Consider the following 26,947-nt stretch of genomic DNA (forward strand, 5'->3'; position numbering starts at 1 on the left):
ATGGCACCAGCCTGGCCGGAGGTCCTGCTGCTTCTCCTCTCATCCATGTGTTATAGCCTCAATGCTGCAGTTCCTGGAAACTTCCTGGCCATTGCTGGACCTTTGCACAGCATTGAAGATAATGGTCTCCATAATGAAGTGGAGACATCGGGAGTCTTTGGGTGTAATAGTAAGGTGATCAATAACCTGAAAGACCAAATTCCCACCCTACAGCAGTATAGCGTCACCTACTACAAGGTCCGACTAGGCCTGAACTCTGGGTCCTTCAAGGAGATCCTTAATGGGAAACTGCAGTGTTACAGGACCCTTCTTCAGGAGCTGAATGGAGCCAACATTAAACCAATTGTAATCTTATTTGACGGAAGCCATAAGAGAATATCCACAGAGAATCCCAAAACTGGCGCTAGCCCTGCAGATGCCTATGCAGAATATGCTGAATTTGCATTCCACTCATTGGGAGACTTGGTCCAAACCTGGATAACATTTGATGTTCATGAAGATGTCACAGATTCCCAATCCCTGCAGGTTCTTCTAGACGCCCATGAGAGAGTATACACGTTATATCACCAGAAGTATTCTGCTGGAGGTGAGTGGGACCCGGGGGATTCTAGAATTATTATATTTTTACAGTATTACAGAATTTTATAACCTGAAGTATTTAGTCAGTAAATATATAAATTAAATATAAATAATGTGATTATATACCTTTCTAGCTTCGTGGATTATCCTTATCTCTTGATACAGTATAGAAGCAAAATGTAATACTCCCTCTATGTACAAGAATATAGCTACTATAATACTGCCCCCTATGTACAAGAATATAACTGCTATAATACTGCCCCCTATGTACAGGAATATAACTACTATAATACTGTCACTTATGTACAGGAATATAACTACTATAATACTGCCCCCTATGTACAAGAATATAACTACTATAATACTGTCCCCTATGTACAAGAATATAACTACTATAATACTGCCCCCTATGTACAAGAACATAACTACTATAATACTGCCCCCTATGTACAAGAATATAACTACTATAATACTTCCCCCTATGGACAGGAATATAACTACTATAATACTTCCCCCTATGTACAGGAATATAACTACTATAATACTGCCCCCTATGTACAAGAATATAGCTACTATAATACTGCCCCCTATGTACAAGAATATAACTGCTATAATACTGCCCCCTATGTACAAGAATATAACTACTATAATACTTCCCCCTATGTACAAGAATATAACTACTATAATACTGCCCCCTATGTACAAGAATATAGCTACTATAATACTGCCCCCTATGTACAAGAATATAACTGCTATAATACTGCCCCCTATGTACAAGAATATAACTACTATAATACTTCCCCCTATGTACAGGAATATAACTACTATAATACTGCCCCCTATGTACAAGAATATAACTACTATAATACTGCCCCCTATGTACAAGAATATAACTACTATAATACTGCCCCCTATGTACAGGCATATAACTACTATAATACTGCCCCTATGTACAAGAATATAACTACTATAATACTGCCCCCTATGTACAAGAATATAACTAATATAATACTGCCCCCTATGTACAAGAATATAACTACTATAATACTGCCCCTTATGTACAAGAATATAACTACTATAATACTGCCCCCTATGTACAGGAATATAACTACTATAATACTGCCCCTATGTACAGGAATATAACTACTATAATACTGCCCCCTATGTACAGGAATATAACTACTATAATACTGCCCCCTATGTACAGGAATATAACTACTATAATACTGCCCCCTATGTACAAGAATATAACTGCTATAATACTGCCCCCTATGTACAAGAATATAACTACTATAATACTGCCCCCTATGTACAGGAATATAACTGCTATAATACTGCCCCCTATGTACAAGAATATAACTACAATAATACTGCCCCCTATGTACAGGAATATAACTACTATAATACTGCCCCCCCCCCCACGTACAAGAATATAACTACTATAATACTGCCCCCCCCCCATGTACAAGAATATAACTACTATAATACTGCCCCCTATGTACAAGGATATAACTACTATAATACTGCCCCTTTGTACAGGAATATAACTACTATAATACTGCCCCCCTGTGTACAAGAATATAACTACTATAATACTGCCCCTTTGTACAGGAATATAACTACTATAATACTGCCCCCTATGTACAAGAATATAACTACTATAATACTGCCCCCTATGTACAAGAATATAACTACTATAATACTGCTCCTTTGTACAGGAATATAACTACTATAATACTGCCCCAATGTACAAGAATATAACTACTATAATACTGCCCCCTATGTACAAGAATATAACTACTATAATACTGCCCCCTATGTACAGGAATATAACTACTATAATACTGCCCCCTATGTACAAGAATATAACTACTATAATACTGCCCCCTATGTACAAGAATATAACTACTTTAATACTGCCCCTTATGTACAAGAATATAACTACTATAATACTGCCCCCTATGTACAGGAATATAACTACTATAATACTGCCCCTTATGTACAAGAATATAACTACTATAATACTGCCCCCTATGTACAAGAATATAGCTACTATAATACTGCCCCTATGTACAAGAATATAACTACTATAATACTGCCCCTATGTACAAGAATATAACTACTATAATACTGCCCCTATGTACAAGAATATAACTACTATAATACTTCCCCCTATGTACAGGAATATAACTACTATAATACTATCTCCTATGTACAGGAATATAACGACTATAATACTGCCCCCTATGTACAAGAATATAACTACTATAATACTGCCCCTATGTACAAGAATATAACTACTATAATACTTCCCCCTATGTACAGGAATATAACTACTATAATACTATCTCCTATGTACAGGAATATAACTACTATAATACTGCCCCCTATGTACAAGAATATAACTACTATAATACTGCCCCCTATGTACAAGAATATAACTACTATAATACTGCCCCCTATGTACAGGAATATAACTACTATAATACTGCTCCCTATGTACAAGAATATAACTACTATAATACTGCCCCCTATGTACAGGAATATAACTACTATAATACTGCCCCCTATGTACAAGAATATAACTACTATAATACTGCCCCCTATGTACAAGAATATAACTACTATAATACTGCCCCCTATGTACAGGAATATAACTACTATAATACTGCCCCCTATGTACATGAATATAACTACTATAATACTACCCCCTATGTACAAGAATATAACTACTATAATACTGCCCCCTATGTACAGGAATATAACTACTATAATACTGCTCCCTATGTACAAGAATATAACTACTATAATACTGCCCCTATGTACAAGAATATAACTACTATAATACTGCCCCCTATGTACAGGAATATAACTACTATAATACTGCCCCCTATGTACAAGAATATAACTACTATAATACTGCCCCCTATGTACAAGAATATAACTACTATAATACTGCCCCCTATGTACAGGAATATAACTACTATAATACTGCCCCCTATGTACAGGAATATAACTACTATAATACTGCCCCTATGTACAAGAATATAACTACTATAATACTGCCCCCTATGTACAAGAATATAACTATTATAATACTGCCCCCTATGTACAGGAATATAACTACTATAATACTGCCCCCTATGTACAGGAATATAACTATATATTATACTATAACTGTAATACTGCCCCATGTGTAAAATGAATCATTGTTCTGAATTCCTATATAAATCTTCTGCTCTCGATATTATCCTCTTTTGTCTTTGGGTGACATGTAATATCATATGGTAGTGATCACTGTGATTGAACTCTGCACACAGATAAGATAAGTTATTTATTGGAATATGATAAGATTGATGCACGTGGCTGTTCAGGTTGCAGTCACATGTTATGATTGAAAGGTTGTAAGAAATTTGCATATTTAAATATATGACCCTTTAGTGACAATATTATTTATCAGTTGCATATGGGCCATAGTGTCAGATAATGCCACCGCTACAGGTCCCACCATGAGAAGGGGGTGCGAGCTGCACTGGATTTTCTTCCCATCTAAATGTTTACCTGAATTGGGGCACAATTAAGTCAGATTTGTCGACTTTCCGTGTACTCAGTACCAGCTGTAGACGTGTACATGTTGATAGCGCCCTCTAGCGCTTGCTGCTGATATCTAGAATTTTAACAACTTCTATATAACTTCTATTCGAAGGGAAGCAGATTTGGCGCTATCTACAAACAAAACCTCTGTATAGATATATATAAGGTGATGTTGTGTTTGTATCTGTAGGTGGACGGTTATCTATAGCTCTGGGATCGGCTTCACTAAGCACATCACTGTCAATACGACCTAAAGTCCTGGTAATTACAGTTTTCTTTTCAGATTTATTCTCCATCATCAGAAAATGAAATATTTTAAGACAACTTAGCCTAAGATTAAACTGTTCAAATATTATTCCTCTTCCACGATGCATTTTTGGGAAATGGGATTTTTGGGATTCCCATCCTCCATAACCCAAACCTTCTACTGTCCCTTCCCAGACTATTCATGAGCTGCATCAATGTTCTGGAATGTGCTTCCCCAGGCAATCAAGTTAATTCCCAATATTCACATGTGCTGCTTGATGCCAGCGCATCTCCTGACATCCTAAACAGAGGATCCTAGTGTTCCCATGCCATGGTCATGGTCTTTGCACATTTTCACTTCCATTATTTCCAAACCTAGTCATACTAAAGGTCATAGTCTAAAGGTTCTCACTGACCAGGAGACCAACCTGGTGATGGCCCTTTTACTACATGCACAATGATGTTGTAGGATGTCCACCCATTGACCAATTGACTATATTTTAGGACACAGTTGACTTTCTCGCGCTCAACATAGAACTTGACTGTCTTGATGTGGACCAGCTGCAACCATGGATGGTAAAACAGGTAAGAAACCAACATCAAGTATTATTCTGCTGAAACAGCTCTCCAGATCTTACTGTAAATCAAGAGGAAGGTCATTGGTGTCAAGAGAAACCGAGAGGTCATGGTCACCCTTATTGAGGAAAATCAGCATGATGGTTGTTGAGAGCCACGTTGCAAATGTTGGATCTAGAAGCTTCAAGTAACTCCATTGATGGAAACTAAAATAAGCGAATACCCTTAGGATTACAGCTATGGAGGTCCTTATTGAAGCTATTGTCCAGGAGTTCTTCACCACGTTTTGTATCCTTCTAATTTGCCTCGGCTTTTATCATTACAGAACATGAAGAAAGGTCTGGACATGTTGGTTTTCAGCTTAATTCTGAAGGACTGCAGCTCCATAGAAGCAAAATATCTCTCTGCTTTTCAAATGCTTAAAGGTAAATTACTGATGTCATATTTTAAATAAAACTTTAAATTAGACTGTCATTGGCTCAATGGCCACTTCCTGTTAAATCAGAGGAGACGCACTGGATTGGCGAGGTGAGTATCAGTTCTTTCATATTGTTGAGCCCAATACATTTCATACAACTAAGTTAAAATCAGTAATATACGTTTAACCTCAAGCCTCCATAGTTTAAATCGACATTTAATTCAGAGCCCTATATATGCAAATAAGTTTTCCAGGGTGGGATAAGGAAATCCATGCCTCTTTTAGCCAACTTTTAAGGCAGCTCCCTTGACACCAAGCATGACCTTTAGGAAGCCTTATGACATGATTCTGGATTAAAACCAAACCACTATATCTATTCCAGAAAGAAGATATTCCCAACTGTAGACAGCGCTGTTTCAACATGGTTTGGTCTCTTCAGTACAGTGTAGGAGACTGGTTTGGTTGAGTGAGAGTGAGTGTGATTAGGGTCAGAAAGTAAGAGTTCTCCTTAGGCTACATGCACAATGCCGTGTGGCCGCCGCACCGTAGCACGGCAGGCACACGGCAGCGCACGTGGAGAGGAGGAGGGGGTGAGCGCTGCTCATCCCCACCCCTCTACATAGGATCATATGGGCCACGGTGCCTTAATACGGGAAAAGATAGTACATGTGCTATCTTTTCCTGCACTGTACCGCACCCGTACCATGCCGTGAGCCCTTAGAAGTGTATGGGGGACGTATATCGGCCGTACATACGTCGGCCGTATATACTTCCCCCATACATGTGTGTGAATGCAGCCTTATGGTGACTGCCAATAAAGGTGCCTTGTAGGCGTGTGGAGATTTATAGCCATTGATGCTCCACTAGGGGTTCTGGGAAAACATGTACGTTTTCCAGGATGGCAAAGGAAAGCCCCGCCTCTTTTAGCTACCTTGTAATGCAGCTCTCTTGACATCAAGCATGACCTGCAGGAAGCCTAATGACATGATGTGGGATAGAGAAAGCTCCAGGGAAAGGAGGTCTGGAGGCAGGAGAGAGCAGGGAATTTCTTTATAGGATGGGTGAGTCTGTAATGAAAAGATGTTGCATGGGCCATTAGGGGATGATTTGGGAGTAAATTGGCCTTCAAATGATTTCTCTTCTCAGACTCTACCTAGATTTCAGTGAATGTGTAATACTGTAACACTATGGTGTTACTCTATAGAATCTATGTAATTCTTATTGATTTGTTTGTTTTGCAGGATTGGACAGGTCTGGTGCAGCTTTAATAGGCTATGATATCAGTCAATTCATATTTCAGTCTGATGACAATGAAAGAAGGTCTGTGACAAAATGATAAATTTAGTATTTTTTTTTATAAATCTACTGGAAAACATTAGGAGACTTCCTATTCTTTCAAGCACATATGATACTCATGATACTTGTTCCATTTCTTTTTTGATTGTTGATTGATTGAGTCTTGATTGTTCTCTTTTTCGTCTGCTCGCTTTGGAGGTCCAGTGACATCTGTTCCTTACACTATTAATTTCAAAGGGAACTGTAATCCCTCATTTTCTCTATAGGGGGCACTGTAGGGGTATTAACCACCTGCTTTTTGGGCTTATAGAATATCTAATAATATAATTTAGGCAGTGGCAAACCCTTTGCTCCTCTTATTCTCATGCTTTGTATAAACCACAGTGTAAGGCTACACTGCCGGATGGGGGACGTATATACGTCCGACGTATATACGGCCGATATACGTCCCCCATAGACGTCAATGGGCGTACGGCGCCCTACGGGAGCAGTACGGTGCAGCACACATGTGGCACCATACCGCTCCGTACCCCGGAAAAAGATAGGACATGTCCTATCTTTGTCCGTAGTACGGCGCCGTGCGCCATAACTTCCTATGGAGAGGGGCGGGGGTGAGCTGTGCTCACCTCCTCCTCCTCCTCTCCCCGTACACTGCCGTTGCCCGCTGCGGTACGGTACGGGCGGGCAACGGCAGTGTGAATATAGCCTAAATTTGTTTGTGTATTGGCCAACTTGTCCCCAAAGAACTTTCATGATACATTGACTCATATGATTGGTCTTAGTTTCTTAGAAAAGAACAATCAATATGGCTGAACTTCCTGTTGTCACTAAAAAAATCGGCATCCAAATTAATTATTACGAAAATATATATTTCTTAATTACTAGTCTATGGCAAATGTTATATTTTGGGTAGGAACCAAATCAATAATTGAAATTTCATTCTGTAATTCAGGCAAGAGCATCCGGCAAAAACATCTCACTCGGCATTCACCACAGTATGGCAGAGATTTGCTAGTCAGACATCGTCAGAGAGAGATGACTTCTTGCAGGACACATTCCCTGAAGGTTTTCTCATGGGATCCTCTTCTTCTGCCTTCAAAGTAGAAGGGGGCTGGGCCGAGGGGGATAAAGGACAATCCATATGGGATGTTTATGGACAACTCGGTCAAGCTAATGACAATGCAACAGCTGATGTGGCTTGTGACAGCTACAACAAGATTGACTATGACGTGTATCTACTGAAGGGCCTACAGTCCAAGGTCTATCACTTCTCCATCTCCTGGTCCAGAATATTCCCAACAGGACTGAACTCCACAGTCAATGCAGCGGGTGTGAAATACTACAACAAATTAATCAACAGGTTAATCCAAGAAAACATCAAACCAATGGTAACTTTGTATCACTGGGATCTGCCCCAAGCTCTGCAGCAATCTGGAGGTTGGCAACATGAATCCACCATCCAGGCATTCGAGGAATATGCCGATTTCTGCTTCAGAAATTTTGGAGACAGGGTTAAGCATTGGATAACATTCCATGAACCTTGGGTTGTCAGTTACGCTGGATACGGGACCGGAGAACATGCACCTGGGATCCAAGATCCAGGAAATGCCTCCTTCAAGGTACAAAATGCTAATGAAATGAAATTTAATTTGTAGGTAATATGCAATAACTTATGATTATTTTATGAAAGATTTCATTTTACCACTTCTACAAACCCTTTGTTGACTCCACCCACTTGACTGTAGGGAGCATAATTAGCATAGACAAAAATAATGGAACAGATTGTTTTTGGAATGGTGGGAATAGAGAAAAAAATTCCATAAGTAGAAATTCCATAAAATTTCAGCATAAGTAGAACAATACCTTTAACAGAGACAAAGGGCTTCGGTTGGTGGAGGTGGTGGGAGGTCCCCTTTGTGAAGAAAGTATTGGGCAGTTTTTTTTGGACGCCTGCTTAAGAACATTAACTTTCAATGACCAGTAAAGTAATACATAGTAGTATTTGTTATCGGTTAATAAATAATGTCCCACTGTCTGCCCAAGTAATTATTATAGTGCAGAACATCCTGTATCAAAAGATTCTCAAATGCTTAATTCCATACAAACTGTTATCACATCATAAAACATTGGGATGTGAATGAATAAATATTTCTATAATCACATTTACTCCATTGTATGCCACAGGTGTCCCATAACATTGTGAAAGCTCACGCTAAGGCCTGGCATGTTTACAATGACAAGCACCGAGCCTCGCAGCAGGGTCAGGTGGGAATCTCTCTGAACTCAGACTGGGCAGAACCCCTAAACCCTACTAATCCAGATGACGTAAGTGCTGCCGAGCGATACCTCCAGTTCATGCTTGGGTGGTTCGCCCATCCTATACTTGTCAATGGAGACTATCCTGAGGTTCTGAAGACTCAAGTCCAAAACATAAATACCCAATGTTCCTCTACCGTGGCCGAGCTGCCCACATTCACTGAGGAGGAGAAGGCCTACATCAGTGGCACAGCAGACTTCCTTGGCATCTCCCACTATACCTCCCGACTACTCAGTGCCTCAGGAGGCCAGAGCTGTGCGGCTGATTATAATAATATTGGAGGATTTGAAACCCATGTGGATCGATCATGGCCGACCACCTCATCTCCGTGGATCTACGTGGTGCCATGGGGTCTAAGAAGGCTTCTGAACTTCGTCCAAGAAGAATATGGAAAGGGAGGACTCCCCATATATATTACTGGAAACGGTATGCCGACACCAAGCACTGGAGAGGTCTTCAATGATGTGGCTCGGGTGGAATACTTGACGGCTTACATAAATGAAGCCTTGAAAGGTAAAGAGATAAAATTATGTGATATATTTTATTCAATAATTTAAAATAAGATTGTATTGTGTCCTAAACTTCATGTTCATCTTTTCCCTTTACAGCTGTCAAGACCGACAATGTAGCCGTAAACTCCTATATAGTCCGTTCCCTCCTGGACGGCTTTGAAGGACCTCATGGATACAGTCAAAGATTTGGTTTACATCATGTTGATTTTGAAAATAAAAATAGACAAAGAACCCCCAAAAAATCTGCCTATCTTATCTCCAACATCGCTGAAAATAATGGATTCCCAAGAACGAAATCAGGCAAAAAAGTTCTTCCGGCAAAATGGGTACATGCGAAGAAGTTACCAGCTCTACCAGCATCAGAAGTTCCCTCAACAGCTAAAGTTGTATGGGATAAGTTCTCGGGACAGTCCGCCTTTGAAAGGGACATGTATCATTATTCTACAGTACCGAGTGATTTTTACTGGGGAGTATCAACCTCAGCATATCAAATCGAAGGAGGATGGAATGAAGATGGAAAAGGACCAAGTATATGGGACACATTTTCACATGTTCCAGGAAATGTTTTTGAAAATGGCAATGGGGACATTGCTTGTGATAGTTACAATCAGTTGGACGCAGACTTGTACATGCTCAGGAGTCTGGGGGTGAACAGCTACCGATTCTCTATCTCGTGGTCTCGAATCTTCCCAACTGGACAAGGCCCAGTCAATGATAAGGGTGTTGAGTATTATAATAGGCTTATTGATGGCCTCCTGGCAAACAACATCTCACCAATGGTGACCCTTTACCACTTTGACCTTCCTCAGGCTCTCCAAGATATTGGTGGCTGGGAGAATGACACAGTCCTCGAGGCTTTTAACAGCTATGCAGATTTTTGTTTTAGAACATTTGGAGATCGGGTCAAGTATTGGATGACTTTCAACCAACCCCACACAATTGCTACAGTCGGTTATGGTATTGGTCTCTATCCACCTGGAGTGAAGGATGACCCTGCATATGCTCCTTACAGAATTGCTCACAATCTTATTAAAGCCCATGCCAAAGTCTACCATACCTACGACGAGAAATATAGAAATTCTCAGAGTGGTGTCATTTCTCTGAGCCTTAACACTAATTGGGTGGAACCCAAAAACCACAAGCAACCAAGAGACATAGAAGCGGCAGACCGCTACTTACAGTTTACCTTGGGGTGGTTTGCACATCCAATCTTCAAAAATGGCGACTACCCAGAGGCGATGAAATGGCAGATGTCCAGTAAGAGTGAGCTCCAGGGTCTCCAATCTTCCAGGCTTCCAGCTTTTACAGAAGAGGAGAAGGCCTATATCCAAGGCACAGCCGATGTGTTCTCCATAAACATCTATACCACAAAGATAGTCCAACATAAAACTACAAGACTGACCCCTCCGCATTTTCAAAATGATATTGACATTGCAGAAGAGTTTGATAATAGCTGGCCGTGGACAGCTGCAGACAATCTCAGGGCAGTGGCCTGGGGCCAGAGGAGGCTGCTCAACTGGGTGAAAGAAGAGTATGGAGATGTCCCTATATACATCACCGAGAATGGAGTTGCGCTGGATAGAAACCCCAATTTTGACGACACCGATAGGATTTTCTATCATAAGACCTATATTGATGAAGCTCTGAAAGGTAAGTGCATAATTTTCAGGTTTAATTGTGAACTATGGTCAAGAACTTATAAAGTCCAGACTAACCCAACAACAACTAACCCATCCAACAACAGCACCACATCTGTCCATGTGGTTTTGTCTGTCCAATTACTGTCTGTTATTGCAGCTAAGCTCTATTTAAGTGAAAAGAATGAACTGCAATACTCACCCAACTTGTGGACAACCATGGGGCGGTTTTTGAAAGAAATATGTAATCTTATTAAATTTGGGGACCTTGTTTCTAAGTTTTGGGGTACAACTAACATAAATGACTCTTTATAATCCCTAAAAGCTCACAGTTTAGATGGTGTGAATCTGAAGGGTTACTCTATCAACTCACTTATGGATGGCTTCGAGTGGACTCAAGGTTACCGACTTCGGTTTGGTCTTCACCACGTGGATTTCAATAACCCTTCCCGCCCAAGGACTGCAAAACGCACAGCTATTTACTATGCCGAAGTTATCCGAAACAATGGCATCCCCCTGCAGGAGGAAGAGGAATTTCTGTATGGAGAATTTAGGGATGACTTTGCTTGGGGTGTATCCTCCTCTTCATTTCAGGTAAAGTTGGTGACATATTCACTTTTTGTTACATTGTTATACATCTTTTGGTTGTTAATAGAGATGAGCGAGCACTAAAATGCTCGGGTGCTCGTTATTCGAGACGAACTTTTCCAGATGCTCGAGTGCTCGTCTTGAATAACGAGCCCCATTGAAGTCAATGGGAGACCCGAGCATTTTTTAAATAAAACTGAACAGTAAAAGAACAGTGCAAAAAAACAAAATTTCAGGTGTTTGCAGATGTTTTACTTGTAAGAACACATTGAAATAACACTATTCTTCACTTCGCAGGTGTTCGCGCGTGTCTCCCGCTAAGTTAGGAGATGTGCACGAACATCTGGAATGTGAAGAATATTGTTCTTTCAATGTGTTCTGCACTTAAATGCTCCTGTATTCACTGTTTTTAATGTTTTAATTCTATTCTTCACATTGCAGGTGTGCGCGCGTGTCTCCCGATAGGTTCGGTGATACGCGCGCACAGCTGCAAAGTGAAGAATAGAATTAAAACATTAAAAACAGTGAACACAGGACCATTTAAGTGCAGAACACATTGAAAGAACAATATTCTTCACATTCCAGATGTTCTGAACATCTCCTAACTTAGCGGGAGACACGCGCGCACACCTGGAAAGTGAAGAATAGTGTTATTTCAATGTGTTCTTACAAGTAAAACATCTGCAAACATGTGTAATATTTTTTTTTTTACAATAAAAATACTTTTATTCAATTTATTTTATTAATTTACTGCTCGATCTCGAGCCGGCGAGATACTCGTCCGAGTAACGAGCCGGTCCGAGTATGCTAATACTCGACCGAGCAGTATACTCGGACGAGTATACTCGCTCATCTCTAGTTGTTAACTCTGAAATAAGTTGCTTATGGGTAAATATAGGACAGTCAAATATTTAGCCTTCTTCACCAAGCCAATGGTTCACTATTTTTGTGCACCATTGGCTTCTGCCATGCTTTGGCCAGTGATTGGCTTTTATATTCATATATTCCATCACTGATATATGGTAACCAAAGACAGATGGGGTCCACAGCACGATGGGCTGGAAGATCTTCTTCTGTATTCATTGTCACGTGCATTGAGTAATTCTTGTAGTTGAGTGGGAAGGACTCTTTGCAGTTGATGTAGCCAATGGCCAATGTAAACTATAGACAATAAGAAGTAACAGTCACTAACTTTTTTTGCTTTCTCTGTAGATTGAAGGTGCCTGGAGGGCAGACGGGAAAGGCATCAGCATCTGGGATCTTTTTTCTCATACAGAATCTAAGATAGAAGACGATGGTAATGGAGACGTGGCCTGCAACAGCTACTACAAAATAGATGAAGACATAGAACTTCTCAAAAGGCTTCGGGTCTCACATTATCGATTCTCAATCTCCTGGCCCCGAATTCTGCCCGATGGGAACAAGAACAACATCAATGAGGCCGGCATCAATTACTACTCTCGCCTAATAGATGGTTTACTGGCGGCTGGGATCACACCCCAGGTAATTAGGAATTCTCATCACATGCTCCATGCAAACTTCATCTTAGGTGGAGAAAGTCTGGATATGGATTCAACTTTTTGCCAAAATCTCTTGACAAAACTGGTAAATTTGAAGCATGTTTAGCAGAGTATCTCTACTTAATACAAAGTTAACTTCTGTGCACATAAAATCCACACTATTCATATGGGATCTCAGAAACTGCACATGAAAATCCACAGCAGAAGCATTCAACAGTAAAGGTATATTCCACCCTGATAAAAGAGATATGAAAGATTTGCAGCACGGGAAATCCAAAACACTTTTCAAAAATATATATGATGTGACTTCTCAGAAAGGTTTTTAGCATTTGTATCTAGTCTCAAACTTGTCAAAATGGGGTAGAAGCAATGAACAATTTCCGAAAATCACACTCAGGTTGGTTTTGGCAGATGATTGGGTAAATCTACCGAGTTAGATGTTTGTAAAATAACTTCTTGCATATTGTGTGTCACATTGTGATGAAGCAGACATTGGGGCTCATATACTAAGGGTCCGCTGTGCGCATTTTTGTCCGGTTTCCTGGCGATTTCCGTTTTGCACTGCATTTAACAGGGGATTTTGGCACACGCAATTGGATTTGATCGGACGCGCCTGCTTGCACGCAACAGAAATCGGGGGGCGGCCGTCTGACAACTCAACGGATTCGGACAATGCGCAAGATTTAACATTTAGAATTGTGTCGCAAGACACGCACTTACAAGCACCGGGAAGAAGATGGTGAACTCCGGCGGACCTCGGCAGGAAAGTGACGGATGTGGGAACTCGGGTGCACGATCTTCATGAATCACGACGGACTTCATCCTCATCGGACCGTCCAGATCGGGGATTGCGACAGGACCGGGTAAGTAAATGTGCCCCATTGTGGCCATTAGACCAAAAATAGCTGAAGCTCATAAGAGTTTCAAAAGAGCAGCTAAGCTGGTATTGCTTAAATTGCAACGGTGTACCAGACTTCTAGCATCGATTACCAGTGCAAATTTTGGCAACTAAGAGTCTAAAGTTGCTCTAGATTTGCTATCCCCCATCAGACAAAGGATAAATATGGCACCTGTTTGGACCAACTGGGGTAAGATGTTACAGAGTGCAAGTCATTATACATTACGTAAGGTTGCACTGATGGACATGCTTTCATCTGTGCAGGTGACTATCTACCACTGGGATCTCCCTCAAGCTTTGCAGAACCTCGGGGGTTGGGAGAATGAGGCAATAGTAGGATGGTTTAAGGACTACTCTGAAGTTCTCTTCGAAAGACTTGGTGACAGAGTAAAGTTCTGGATCACTCTGAACGAGCCGTACATCATCGCCCACCTTGGGTATGGAGAAGGAGTCTTTGCACCAGGTAATTTTTCGATATTTAAATCATGGAGAAAGATTTTTTTTAAAAGTGATGCCGCAATGGACTACCCTAATATGTCTTAACTAGCATATACTAGATGCTAGTGTTACCATCCAATAATCTTACTATGTATAGTAAATGCTCCATTATACAACCCAGGCAGGCAGCTGAGGTATGAATGGTCTGCTGACTTTAATGGATTTACATTTTTGAGCTTTTTGGTTTAATATTTGTTACAATTGAGTAGATACAACATACTGGAATCCCTATTCCTGCAGCTCACTTTTCAGCTTTTTTTGTGTAGACTGGGGCAGAGTCAACAGAGACATTTCACTATCATCTATGCAGTTTATTTTTCAGCTTTGCTGTGTAGACTGGGGCTGTGTTAGCAGAGTAGACTAATTATAGTGCATTTCCTATTCCTGCAGCTTCACTTTTCAGCTTTTTTTGTGTAGACTGGGGCAGAGTTAACAGAGACATTTCACTATCATGTAATCCACATCTGTGCAGTTTATTTTTCAGCTTTGCTGTGAAGACTGGGGCTGTGTTGGCATAGTCATCTAATTATAGTGCATTTCCTATTTCTGCAGCTTACTTCTCAGCTTTTTTGTGTAGGATGGGCAGAGTCAACAGCGACATTTCACTATCATCTAATTATTGTGCATTTCCTATGTCTGCGCCTTAATTTTTGTTTAAATTAAGGAATCAGCTTTGACTGTAGTGTATCTTTAAGCCTTGCATATAGTGTGGGGCATAGCCAGCAGTCATCTCACCATCATGTATTCCCTATTTATGCAGATTACCTTTTAGTTTTGTTGTGTGGACTTGCAGAGTCATCTCATTATCATACATTTGTTATTTCTGAAGTCTATAGTCATCTCGAAATCACAAATTCCTATTTCTGCATTTCATATATGGGCTTTGCTGTGTAGACAAAGTTACTGTTAGCAGAGTCATTTCATTACATTAGACAGTGGTGATTTACAAACAGGATACAACTTTATTGATATGCCGGTAGTCCGACAAACATGAATACACACATTCCTTCTAAACTTGAATTACTACTTGTGAATACCCATTTTAACTAATTACCTGGAGAGAAACATACAGAAGAAATTTTAGTGGCTGCCTCCTTATCTGCAAATATTTGCCTTTGTTGTACTAATCAAGTCGTTTTCTATCCTCTAAGGACTTGTATCAAGAGGGATTGGAGTGTATGTGGCGGGACATAACCTGCTCAAAGCGCACGCCGAAGTATGGCACCTGTATAATGATAAATACAGAGCCTCCCAGAGGGGTAATATCTCCATCACCATCAACTCTGAATGGGCGGAACCAATTAATCCCTATAAACACGATGACATAGAGGGAGCATGGAGGTACATGATGGTAAGTGGAAACAGGATTAGTATTTTTAGATAATTTTGTATTAAGAGGGTTTAGCACTACAACTGGTAAAGCGGAAATAATAATGATAGTAGATCAGTGTAAAAGTAAAAGTATTATAGTAGTTATATTCTTGTACATAGGGGGCAGTATTATAGTAGTTATATTCCTGTACATAGGGGGCAGTATTATAGTAGTTATATTCCTGTACATAGGGGACAGTATTATAGTAGTTATATTCTAGTACATAGGGGGCAGTATTATAGCAGTTATATTCTTGTACGTAGGGGGCAGTATTATAGTAGTTATATTCTTGTACATAGGGGGCAGTATTATAGTAGTTATATTCTTGTACATAGGGGCAGTATTATAGTAGTTATATTCTTGTACATATGGGGCAGTATTATAGCAGTTATATTCTTGTACATATGGGGCAGTATTATAGCAGTTATATTCTTGTACATAGGGGGCAGTATTATAGTAGTTATATTCCTGTACATAGGGGGCAGTATTATAGTAGTTATATTCTTGTACTTAGGGGGCAGTATTATAGTAGTTATATTCTTGTACATAGGGGGCAGTATTATAGTAGTTATATTCTTGTACATAGGGGGCAGTATTATAGTAGTTATATTCTTGTACATAGGGGGCAGTATTATAGTAGTTATATTCCTGTACATAGGGGGCAGTATTATAGTAGTTATATTCTTGTACATAGGGGGCAGTATTATAGTAATTATATTCCTGTACATAGGGGACAGTATTATAGTAGTTATATTCCTGTACTTAGGGGGCAGTATTATAGTAGCTATATTCTTGTACATAGGAGGCAGTATTATAGTAGTTATATTCTTGTACACAGGGGGCAGTATTATAGTAGTTATATTCTTGTACATAGGGGGCAGTATTATAGTAGTTATATTCCTGTACACAGGGGCCAGTATTATAGTAGCTATATTCTTGTACATAGGAGGCAGTATTATAGTAGTTATATTCTTGTACACAGGGGGCAGTATTATAGTAGTTATATTACTGTACATATGGGGCAGTATTATAGTAGTTATATTCTTGTACATAGGAGGCAGTATTATAGTAGTTATATTCTTGTACATAGGTGACAGTATTATAGTAGTTATATTCTTGTACATAGGAGCATTATTATAGTAGTTATATTCCTGTACATAGGGGGCAATATTATAGTAGTTATATCCTTGGACATAGGGGGCAGTATTATAGTAGTTATATTCTTGTACATAGGGAGCAGTATTATAGTAGTTATATCCTTGTACATAGGGGGCAGTATTATAGTAGTTATATCCTTGCACATAGGGGGCAGTATTATAGCAGTTATATGCTTGTACATAGGGAGCAGTATTATAGTAGGTATATTCTTGTACATAGGGGGCAGTATTATAGTAGTTATATTCTTGTACATAGGGGGCAGTATTATAGTAGTTATATTATTGTACATAGGGGTAGTATTATAGTAGTTATATTCCTGTACATAGGGGGCAGTATTATAGTAGTTATATTCTTGTACATAGGGGGCAGTATTATAGTAGTTATATTATTGTACATAGGGGGCAGTATTATAGTAGTTATATTATTGTACATAGGGGGCAGTATTATAGTAGTTATATTCTTGTACATAGGGGACAGTATTATAGTAGTTATATTCTTGTACATAGGGGGTAGTAATATAGTAGTTATATTCCTGTACATAGGGGGCAGTATTATAGTAGTTATATTCTTGTACATAGGGGGCAGTATTATAGTAGTTATATTATTGTACATAGGGGCAGTATTATAGTAGTTATATTCCTGTACATAGGGGGCAGTATTATAGTAGTTATATTCCTGTACATAGGGGGCAGTATTATAGTAGTTATATTCTTGTACATAGGGGGTAGTAATATAGTAGTTATATTCCTGTACATAGGGGGCAGTATTATAGTAGTTATATTCCTGTACATAGGGGGCAGTATTATAGTAGTTATATTCCTGTACATGGGGGGCAGTATTATAGTATTTATATTCCTGTACATAGGGGGCAGTATTATAGTAGCTATATTCCTGTACATAGGGGGCAGTATTATAGTAGTTATATTCCTGTACATAGGGGGCAGTATTATAGTAGTTATATTCTTGTACATAGGGGGGCAGTATTATAGTAGTTATATTCTTGTACATAGGGGGCAGTATTATAGTAGTTATATTCTTGTACATAGGGGGCAGTATTATAGTAGTTATATTCCTGTACATAGGGGACAGTATTATAGTAGTTATATTCTTGTACATAGGGGGCAGTATTATAGTAGTTATATTCTTGTACATAGGGGGCAGTATTATAGTAGTTATATTCTTGTACATAGGGGGCAGTATTATAGTAGTTATATTCCTGTACATAGGGGGCAGTATTATAGTAGTTATATTCTTGTACATAGGGGGCAGTATTATAGTAGTTATATTCCTGTACATAGGGGGCAGTATTATAGTAGCTATATTCCTGTACATAGGGGGCAGTATTATAGTAGTTATATTCCTGTACATAGGGGGCAGTATTATAGTAGTTATATTCCTGTACATAGGGGGCAGTATTATAGTAGTTATATTCCTGTACATAGGGGGCAGTATTATAGTAGTTATATTCTTATAAATAAAAAATTACTTTTTAATTTTATTAACTCAGTTTTTCGCTGGCTGGTTTGCATATCCTATTTTTAAAACTGGAGATTATCCGGAAATTATGAAGACTAGTATTCGAGAAAGGAGCCTTGCTGCAGGGCTGCCTCAAACCAGGTGAGTATAGCAACAAAGACAGTAAGGCCAGCACACATCTTACACGTTTTGTGTAGTGATGTTTTAGGGTTCTTTGCCTCTCTCACTTCATGTGTTTATCCTGTGTTTTCTCTCTAGGCTTCCAGAGTTTACTGAAAGTGAGAAGCAAAGAATAAAAGGGACGTACGACTTCTTTTGCCTTAACCATTACACTACTGTTCTGACAGGTCAAACTGTCTATGATCTAGACTTCCAAGCTTATGAAGGAGACAGGTAAGACGATCAACTGAGACTGGAATTAGATCCTAACTATGAAAAATAAAAGAATGTATGGATTTCTCTGTTTATTTTTTCAGAGGCGTTTATTTACTGAGTGACCGGACATGGCTGCGATCTGGTAGTGAATGGCTGAAAGTGGTGCCATTTGGTTTAAGAAGGTTATTACGCTGGATAAAGGAAGAGTTCAATAACCCCGCTATATATATCACAGAGAATGGGATATCTGAGCGCGGGACAGACCTAAATGATGAATGGAGAACTCATTATTATAAGCATTATATAAATGAGGCACTGAAAGGTATAGAAATATTTACTAAGCAAACCATATAAATTACTCTATAAGTAATACTGCCCCCTATGTACAAGAATATAACTGTTATAATACTGCCCCCTATGTACAAGAATATAACTACTATAATACTGCCCCCTATGTACAAGAATATAACTGCTACAATACTGCCCCCTATGTACAAGAATATAAGTACTATAATACTGCCCCCTATGTACAAGAATATAACAACTATAATACTGCCCCCTATGTACAGGGATATAATTACTATAATACTGCCCCCTGTGTACAAGAATATAACTACTATAATACTGCCCCCTATGTACAAAAATATAACTGCTACAATACTGCCCCCTATGTACAAGAATATAAGTACTATAATACTGCCCCCTATGTACAAGAATATAACAACTATAATACTGCCCCCTATGTACAGGGATATAATTACTATAATACTGCCCCCTGTGTACAAGAATATAACTACTATAATACTGCCCCCTATGTACAAAAATATAACTACTATAATACTGCCCCCTATGTACAAGAATATAACTACTATAATACTGCCCCTACATACAGGAATATAACTACTATAATACTGCCCCCTATGTACAGGAATATAACTACTATAATACTGCCCCCTGTGTACAAGAATATAACTACTATAATACTGCCCCCTATGTACAGGAATATAACTGCTATAATACTGCCCCCTATGTACAGGAATATAACTACTATAATACTGCCCCCTATGTACAGGAATATAACTACTATAATACTGCCCCAATGTACAAGTATATAACTACTATAATACTGCCTCCTATGTACAGGAATATAACTACTATAATACTGCCCCCTATGTACAAGAATATAGCTACTATAACACTGCCCCTACGTACAAGAATATAACTGATATAATACTGCCCCCTATGTACAGGAATATAACTACTGTAATACTGCCCCTTATGTACAGGAATATAACTACTATAATACTGCCTCCTATGTACAAGAATATAGCTACTATAATACTGCCCCTATGTACAGGAATATAACTACTATAAAACTGCCCCCTATGTAAAAGAATATAACTTCTATAATACTGCCCCCTATGTACAAGAATATAACTACTATAATACTGCCTCCTATGTACATGAATATAACTGGTATAATACTGCCCCCTATGTACAAGAATATAACTACTATAATACTGCCCCCTATGTACAGGAATATAACTACTATAATACTGCCCCAATGTACAAGAATATAACTACTATAATACTGCCCCCTATGTACAAAAATATAACTACTATAATACTGCCCCTATGTACAGGAATATAACTACTATAATACTGCCTCTGATGTACAAGAATATAGCTACTATAATACTGCCCCTATGTACAGGAATATAACTACTATAAAACTGCCCCCTATGTAAAAGAATATAACTTCTATAATACTGCCCCCTATGTACAAGAATATAACTACTATAATACTGCCCCCTATGTACAGGAATATAACTACCATAATACTGCCCCCTATGTACAAGAATATAACTACTATAATACTGCCCCCTATTTACAGGAATATAACTACTATAATACTGCCCCCTATGTACAGGAATATAACTACTATAATACTGCCCCAATGTACAAGAATATAACTACTATAATACTGCCCCCTATGTACAAGAATATAACTACTATAATACTGCCCCTATGTGCAGGAATATAACTACTATAATACTGCCTCCTATGTACAAGAATATAGCTACTATAATACTGCCCCTATGTACAAGAATATAACTACTATAATACTGCCCCCTATGTACAAGAATATAACTACTATAATACTGCCCCCTATGTACAAGAATATAACTACTATAATACTGCCCCCTATGTACAAGAATATAACTACTATAATACTGCCCCCTATGTACAAGAATATAACTACTTTAATACTGTCCCCTATGTACAAGAATATAACTACTATAATACTGCCCCCTATGTACAAGAATATAACTACTATAATACTGCCCCATATGTACAAGAATATAACTACTATAATATTGCCCCCTATGTACAAGAATATAACTACTATAATACTGCCCCCTATGTACAAGAATATAACTACTATAATACTGCCCCCTATGTACCCCATATGTAAGAGTATAACCACTACAATATTATGTATAGGTACATAACTACTAGTTCACTCTCTCTATTCTGCAGCTGTGAAGTACGATGGTGTGGATCTCCGTGGATATTCAGCTTGGAGTTTTATGGACAATTTTGAGTGGGCATCGGGTTACACTGAACGCTTCGGTTTGTATTACGTCAACTTTACGGACCCAAATCTGCCACGTATTCCGAAAGAGTCTGTGAAATACTACAGATCTGTGGTTCTGAACAACGGCTTCCCTGATCCACATAATGGGTCCCATTCTACTCCAGCTCCAGAGGGTAAGTGAAATAAGTATCGGAACCCATACAAAGAGTGAAAATTGGTAATATTCATTGTGTTATGTTAGTAAAATGAGTAATAACCTTTTTTAAGACCTGCAATTCTTTTCCTACTTGATTAGAATTTTCTCTGTATGATGAATAATATTTCTGAGGCTGATGTATTCACAAGCTATAATCAGTGTGGTGGGAGGGATTAACATTAGGATAAGTTCCAGGATAAATAAATTGATGGCATTCCCCTCCCTGGTCACAGTATATACAGTGTAGGTTTAAGGTGTTCTTCAATAATGATGTCCCCCATTGAAAGGATGATCTTTGGGTCTGGCTGCTTGAACCCCACTAATCAGGGAAAAGGGGGTTCCATGTCTCCTGTTACAATGATTCAGATTACACAGATGTGCTCTCGCATTGTCTATGGGACTCAGTGGCGTAATTACAGGGGTAGCAGCCATAGCAGCCACTATGGGGCCCGCAGAGTCAGGGGGCCCCAGCAACTGGAGTATTGAGTGTGTTTTGGGTATTTATATGCTGTATGTATGTGTTATAGGTCTGTATATGGCATTGTAGGCACAATATGTGTGTATATGTAATATGTATGTGGTGCATGGGTGTATATGTGGAGTGTGTATGCTGTATGCATGCTTATGCTGTATGTGTGTATATACTGTATGTGTATGTAAATGTGTGTATACATGAGTGTATAAATGTTATATGATTGTAACCCACATGCGTACGAATATATATAATTTTTTTAAGGAGAAAAGGGGCCCCATTTAGATGTATGCTATGGGGCCCGTTGTCTCCTAGTTACGCCCCTGGGAGGACTGAAAATAGAGTGTCAGTTCTGTAAAAGTAGCAGGGTCGGGTTTAACATTTAAATTTGGGACAAGTCTCATCCTTATATATAAATATACAATAGGATAAAAATAGAAGACACTTACCCATGCTCCTGTCCTCCCAGCAGGTACAACAGCCAAGCCCACAACCAGCAGCAGCAGCGGTCATAGCGGCAGCAGCATCAGCATCGGCAGCAGCATCAGTATCAGCATCAGTACCAACAGCAGCATCAGCCCCACTACAGGACCCCCAGAGGAGCACGAGCCGCCAGTCGTGGACTTCCTTGGACTGGAAATCTCCACCTCGGATGCAGCGATCGCTTTATATGTAGAATTCGGCCTCTTACTTGGTGCAGTCCTCATTGTCATTTTATTTTCAGTTTTGTATTGTAAACTTCGTAAAAAATCTAAATTGTCTAAATTATTTTAATTGTGGTCGTATAACCATGTAAAATATGAACATGAATAATTCAGGGGGGGGAAATAAACGATATAACACTCATCATGTGTCGTGTGTGAATGCAAAAAATGATGGTGACCTCAGATCCTGGCTTTAAGGGGGCTCCCACCAGTCAACCCACCCCCTACAATGACAGCGGCAACACATAAACAATGCCTGCACACAGCTTTTCTATTCTCCACCATAGAAAGAAATTTCAAAGCTGATGTTGCTTGCAGCCACCACTAGGGGGAGCTCTCTGTCTACAATATAACTATTTAATCATCTGCCCCTATTGGCAGCTTTTCACAGTCATTGATGGAGAATTTCCACTTCCGCTTATTCCTTGCACATGAATGCTTCAAGTGTTATACATGAACAAATCACAAATAACTGATTCCTAATATCTCTCCTAATGAAATGTATTGTACCACTAGGTGGTGCTGCAAAACTCTTACCAAATATTATACCACTAGGTGGTGCTGCAAAACTCTTACCAAATATTATACCACTAGGTGGTGCTGCAAAACTCTTACCAAATATTATACCACTAGGTGGTGCTGCAAAACTCTTACCAAATATTATACCACTAGGTGGTGCTGCAGAGCTCTTACCAAATATTATACCACTAGGTGGTGCTGCAAAACTCTTACCAAATATTATACCACTAGGTGGTGCTGCAGAGCTCTTACCATATATTATACCGCTAGGTGGTGCTGCAAAACTCTTACCAAATATTATACCACTAGGTGGTGCTGCAAAACTCTTACCAAATATTATACCACTAGGTGGTGCTGCAGAGCTCTTACCAAATATTATACCACTAGGTGGTGCTGCAAAACTCTTACCAAATATTATACCACTAGGTGGTGCTGCAGAGCTCTTACCATATATTATACCGCTAGGTGGTGCTGCAAAACTCTTACCAAATATTATACCACTAGGTGGTGCTGCAAAACTCTTACCAAATATTACACCACTAGGTGGTGCTGCAGAGCTCTTACCAAGTATTATACCACTAGGTGGTGCTGTAAAACTCTTACCAAATATTATACCACTAGTTGGTGCTGCAAAACTCTTACCAAATATTATACCACTAGGTGGTGCTGCAGAGCCCTTACCAAATATTATACCACTAGGTGGTGCTGCAAAACTCTTACCAAATATTATACCACTAGGTGGTGCTGCAGAGCTCTTACCATATATTATACCGCTAGGTGGTGCTGCAAAACTCTTACCAAATATTATACCACTAGGTGGTGCTGCAAAACTCTTACCAAATATTACACCACTAGGTGGTGCTGCAGAGCTCTTACCAAGTATTATACCACTAGGTGGTGCTGTAAAACTCTTACCAAATATTATACCACTAGTTGGTGCTGCAAAACTCTTACCAAATATTATACCACTAGGTGGTGCTGCAGAGCTCTTACCAAATATTATACCACTAGGTGGTGCTGCAGAGCTCTTACCAAATATTATACCGCTAGGTGGTGCTGCAAAACTCTTACCAAATATTATACCACTAGGTGGTGCTGCGAAACTCTTACCAAATATTATACCACTAGGTGGTGCTGCAGAGCTCTTACCAAATATTATAGAACTAGATGGTGCTGCAAAACTCTTACCAAATATTATAGAACTAGGTGGTGCTGCGAAACTCTTACCAAATATTATACCACTAGGTGGTGCTGCAAAACTCTTACCAAATATTACACCACTATGTGGTGCTGCAGAGCTCTTACCAAGTATTATACCACTAGGTGGTGCTGCGAAACTCTTACCAAATATTATACCACTAGGTGGTGCTGCAGAGCTCTTACCAAGTATTATACCACTAGGTGGTGCTGTAAAACTCTTACCAAATATTATACCACTAGGTGGTGCTGCAAAACTCTTACCAAATATTATAGAACTAGGTGGTGCTGTAAAACTCTTACCAAATATTATACCACCAGGTGGTGCTGCAAAACTATTACCAAATATTACACCACTAGGTGGTGCTGCAGAGCTCTTACCAAATATTATACCACTAGGTGGTGCTGCAGAGCTCTTACCAAATATTATACCACTAGGTGGTGCTGCAAAACTCTTACCAAATATTATACCACTAGGTGGTGCTGCAAAACTCTTACCAAATATTATACCACTAGGTGGTGCTGCAAAACTCTTACCAAATATTACACCACTAGGTGGTGCTGCAGAGCTCTTACCAAGTATTATACCACTAGGTGGTGCTGTAAAACTCTTACCAAATATTATACCACTAGTTGGTGCTGCAAAACTCTTACCAAATATTATACCACTAGGTGGTGCTGCAGAGCTCTTACCAAATATTATACCACTAGGTGGTGCTGCAGAGCTCTTACCAAATATTATACCACTAGGTGGTGCTGCAGAGCTCTTACCAAATATTATACCACTAGGTGGTGCTGTAAAACTCTTACCAAATATTATACCACTAGGTGGTGCTGCAAAACTCTTACCAAATATTATACCACTAGGTGGTGCTGCAAAACTCTTACCAAATATTATAGAACTAGGTGGTGCTGTAAAACTCTTACCAAATACTATACCACCAGGTGGTGCTGCAAAACTATTACCAAATATTACACCACTAGGTGGTGCTGCAGAGCTCTTACCAAATATTATACCACTAGGTGGTGCTGCAGAGCTCTTACCAAATATTATACCACTAGGTGGTGCTGCAAAACTCTTACCAAATATTATACCACTAGGTGGTGCTGCAAAACTCTTACCAAATATTATACCACTAGGTGGTGCTGCAAAACTCTTACCAAATATTACACCACTAGGTGGTGCTGCAGAGCTCTTACCAAGTATTATACCACTAGGTGGTGCTGTAAAACTCTTACCAAATATTATACCACTAGTTGGTGCTGCAAAACTCTTACCAAATATTATACCACTAGGTGGTGCTGCAGAGCTCTTACCAAATATTATACCACTAGGTGGTGCTGCAGAGCTCTTACCAAATATTATACCACTAGGTGGTGCTGCAGAGCTCTTACCAAATATTATACCACTAGGTGGTGCTGCAAAACTCTTACCAAATATTATACCACTAGGTGGTGCTGCAAAACTCTTACCAAATATTATACCACTAGGTGGTGCTGCAAAACTCTTACCAAATATTATACCACTAGGTGGTGCTGTAAAACTCTTACCAAATATTATACCACTAGGTGGTGCTGCAAAACTCTTACCAAATATTATACCACTAGGTGGTGCTGCAAAACTCTTACCAAATATTATACCACTAGGTGGTGCTGCAAAACTCTTACCAAATATTATACCACTAGGTGGTGCTGCAAAACTCTTACCAAATATTATACCACTAGGTGGTGCTGCAAAACTCTTACCAAATATTATACCACTAGGTGGTGCTGCAAAACTCTTACCAAATATTACACCACTAGGTGGTGCTGCAGAGCTCTTACCAAATATTATACCACTAGGTGGTGCTGCAAAACTCTTACCAAATATTATACCACTAGGTGGTGCTGCGAAACTCTTACCAAATATTATACCACTAGGTGGTGCTGCAAAACTCTTACCAAATATTATACCACTAGGTGGTGCTGCAAAACTCTTACCAAATATTACACCACTAGGTGGTGCTGCAGAGCTCTTACCAAGTATTATACCACTAGGTGGTGCTGTAAAACTCTTACCAAATATTATACCACTAGTTGGTGCTGCAAAACTCTTACCAAATATTATACCACTAGGTGGTGCTGCAGAGCTCTTACCAAATATTATACCACTAGGTGGTGCTGCAGAGCTCTTACCAAATATTATACCACTAGGTGGTGC

General features: G+C 39.3%; 1 protein-coding gene across 1 annotated transcript; it reads left to right on the forward strand.

The window, feature by feature from the left end:
- On the forward strand, nucleotides 1-23,101 carry LOC140076170 (lactase/phlorizin hydrolase-like). The gene is made up of 17 exons (XM_072122680.1): nucleotides 1-586; nucleotides 4,364-4,434; nucleotides 4,924-5,004; nucleotides 5,321-5,420; nucleotides 6,655-6,733; nucleotides 7,662-8,328; nucleotides 8,894-9,539; nucleotides 9,635-11,188; nucleotides 11,501-11,769; nucleotides 12,976-13,266; nucleotides 14,446-14,644; nucleotides 15,831-16,030; nucleotides 18,717-18,826; nucleotides 18,944-19,078; nucleotides 19,162-19,382; nucleotides 21,602-21,832; nucleotides 22,797-23,101. Exons 1-17 carry the CDS (start codon nucleotides 1-3, stop codon nucleotides 23,099-23,101), a joined length of 5,745 nt encoding a protein of 1,914 aa, XP_071978781.1.
- The last annotated feature ends 3,846 nt before the right edge of the window (nucleotides 23,102-26,947 follow it).

The sequence above is a fragment of the Engystomops pustulosus genome, chromosome 8 (assembly GCF_040894005.1).
Source record: "Engystomops pustulosus chromosome 8, aEngPut4.maternal, whole genome shotgun sequence".
Taxonomy (NCBI): Eukaryota; Metazoa; Chordata; class Amphibia; order Anura; family Leptodactylidae; genus Engystomops; species Engystomops pustulosus.